This window comes from Numida meleagris, unplaced genomic scaffold, assembly GCF_002078875.1.
Source record: "Numida meleagris isolate 19003 breed g44 Domestic line unplaced genomic scaffold, NumMel1.0 unplaced_Scaffold742, whole genome shotgun sequence".
Classification (NCBI taxonomy): domain Eukaryota; kingdom Metazoa; phylum Chordata; class Aves; order Galliformes; family Numididae; genus Numida; species Numida meleagris.
This window is the reverse complement of record NW_018364957.1, coordinates 7,468-10,399: the sequence shown is the minus strand read 5'-3', so window position 1 is coordinate 10,399 and position 2,932 is coordinate 7,468. Positions and strand designations below refer to the sequence as shown.

General features: G+C 54.0%; 1 protein-coding gene across 1 annotated transcript; it reads left to right on the top strand.

Moving 5' to 3' along the window:
- Positions 1-1,001: 1,001 nt before the first annotated feature.
- Positions 1,002-2,929, top strand: LOC110392008 (maestro heat-like repeat-containing protein family member 1; the record flags this gene model as incomplete). The annotated part of the gene is made up of 2 exons (XM_021383951.1): positions 1,002-1,185; positions 2,792-2,929. Coding segments are annotated over exons 1-2 (281 nt in total), but the record flags the coding sequence as incomplete, so codon positions are not given.
- Between the last annotated feature and the right edge of the window lie 3 nt (positions 2,930-2,932).

Below are 2,932 nucleotides of genomic sequence, written 5' to 3'. Positions count from 1 at the left end.
TCTCCCCTCTTTTGAGTTCAAGTCATTCCCCTCTGTTCCATCACTCTCTGCAGTCACTTTCCAGTTTATCTCTTCCGGCACTGAAAGGATGTGACCGTTCCCATTGCACCTCTGGCTATACAATTGCCTGCCTCACACTCCCTGGAGCTGTCACTCCTCCCATCACCATCCCCATTTTGGTCAACATCCCCATCGCATCCCTATCCCACCCCCATCCCCACCCTCATCCTCATCCCATTCCACACCCCACTCCTGCTCAGAGGACTTTTTTTTTTTGGTCTAATCCACTGCCTTAGGACTCAGCTCTCCCCCTTTTCTCCTGCACTAATTGGAAACACCAGCTCTCCCCGCACCGCTCTGGCTTTGCACAGCAGCTCCTGCTAACGTCCCGCTCCCCCCTTGACCCCTCCCCATCGCTCCCTTTTCACCCGGACCCCGTCCGGCCCAGATCCTGAAACCCGACCTGACGTTAAATCCCGGCAGCTCTGTGCTAAGCTCGGGGATTTGCCGCCAGGTCTGGGCTGCGCATGAGCTTCCTCTGCACCTCGTCGTGCAGCCGAGGGGGCCAGGGGTCATCCTCTGTGCCGCTCCAGTTCCTGGGGTTGTAGAATTGGAAAATGGTTGGGTTGGAAGGGTCCTGAAAGATCACAAGACCATAGAATGGTTGGGTTGGAAAGGTCTTAAAAGGTCACAGACCCATGTGATTGTTGGGTTGGAAGTGTCCTTAAAGGTCATAGAGCCAGAGGATGAGTTGAATTGGAAGAGTCCTTAAAGATCATAGAGCCATGGGACGGTTGGGTTGGAAGGGTCTTTGAAGGTCATAGAGCTGTGGTTGGTTTGGAGGGGACCTCAACAATCACCCAGCTCCAACCCCACGGCGCTGCTAAGCCCTGGATGCTGACAGCATCGGCTGCTCCGCACCCTGAGACATTCCGCAGTGTCACCTGGATGGGGGGACACCGCAGCAAGGTCCCCCCAAGCTCTCGCCGTGTCCCGTCCCCCATCTGAATGCCACCACCTTGCCCCACAGGTGCCCGACATCATGAGCATCATCCACGGCAAGCTGCAGGAGGTGGACGAGGAGCACGTGCGCAAGGCGGCCCAGCAGACGGTGTACATCCTGGCGGCCCAGCACACCGGCGTGGTGGTCTCCAGCCTGCTGGGCAGCGCACTGCCCTTCGACAGGTACCCGCATCCGGAGCAGCTTTTGCTTCAGCTGCGGCTGGAAGCTTTTTGGCTCCTTCCCCCTCTTGGAATTCCCGCTGGTATTTTGAGGATCGGCGTGTCCACTTGCTGCTGAGGGTTTGCGGGGCGTAGGGGTGTAAGTGGAGCGAATGAGCGAAGCTGAGTGTGGTTGGGGCGGTCGGGGCTGCAACGTGGGGCAGCTCGGCAAAGCCAGAGCTCTGGGGTGTCAGATCTGGCCCCATGCTGAGCCCTGAGCATAGGACTATGGAATGGGTTGGGTTGGGCTGTGTTGGAAAGGTCCTTACAGATCATATAACCATGGAATGTTTGGGTTGGAAAGGTCCTCAAAGATCAGAGTTGTGGGGTGGGGTGGGGTGGGTTGGGTTGGGTTGGGTTGGGTTGAGTTGAGTTGGGTTGGGAGGGTCCTTCAAGATCATACAGCCATGAAATGATTGGGTTGGAAGGGTCCTTACAAATCATAGAGCCATGGGATGGTTGTGATGGATTGGAAGGGTCCTTGAAGATCATAGAAAAGAGTATGATTGGGTTGGAAGGGTCCTCACAGACCACTGAACTGTGGAATGGTTTGGGTTGGGTTGGGTTGGGTTGGAAGGGTTCTTCAAGATTGTAGAACCATTGGGGGCACTGTTTTGGTCCTTCAGGACCGTAGAGCTATGTAATAATTGGGTTGGAAGGGTTCTTGAAGATCATTTAACCGTAGAATGGTTGGGTTGGAAGGGTCCTTAAAAATCATAGAGCCATGGAATGGTTGAGTTGTAAGGGCCCATTAAGATCATGTAATGGTGGGATGGTTGGGATGGATTGTAAGGGTCTTTGAAGATCATAGAGAACAGAATGGTTGGGTTGGAAGGGTCCTAATAGATTACAGAGCCACGGGATGGGATGGGTTAGGTTGGATTGGAAGGGTCTTTCAAGATCATATTGCCATGGGGGGAGATGGGCTGGGAGAGTCCTTCAAGACCAAAGAGCTATGGAGTGGTTGGGTTGGAAGGGTCTATTAAGATCATATAATGATGGGATGGTTGGGATGGATTGGAAGGGTCCTTGACAATCATAGAGCCATAGAATGGTTGGGTTGGAAGGGTCTTAAGACGATAAAACCATGAAATGAGTTGGGTTCCGTTGGGTTGGTTGGAGGGGTCTTTAAAGATCATAGACCCATAGGATGGGTTGGATTGGGAGGGTCCTTACAGAGCATAGAGAACAGAATGGTTGGATTGATTGAGTCTTGATAGACCACAGAACCCTGAATTGGATTGGGTTCGGTTGTGTTGGGTTGGAAGGGTCCTTAAAGATCATAGACCTATGGAATGGTTGGGTGGGAAGGGTCTTTGAAGAAAGATCATAGAGCCATGGGATGGTTGGATGGGAAGGGTCCTTAAAGATCATGGAGCCATGGGATGGTTGGGTTGGAAGGGTCCTTGAAGGACATAGAGACATGGGCTGGCTGTGTTGGAAGGGTCCTTAAAGTTCGTAGAGGCATGGGCTGGTTGGGTTGGAAGGGTCCTTAAAGTTCATAGAGCCATGGCATGGTTGGGTTGGAAGGCTCCTTACCCAGCACCTATCTCCCCTCTGCTCCCCGCAGCCACACGTGCGCCATGTGGAGGGCCCTGGCCGCAGAGCCCGGCCTCACCGCGCAGATCCTGGAGCAGCTCCTGGAGAAGATGACGCGGGACGTGCCCTACAAGGAGAGCAGAGCGTTCCTGCTGGGCGGCAGCTCGGAGCG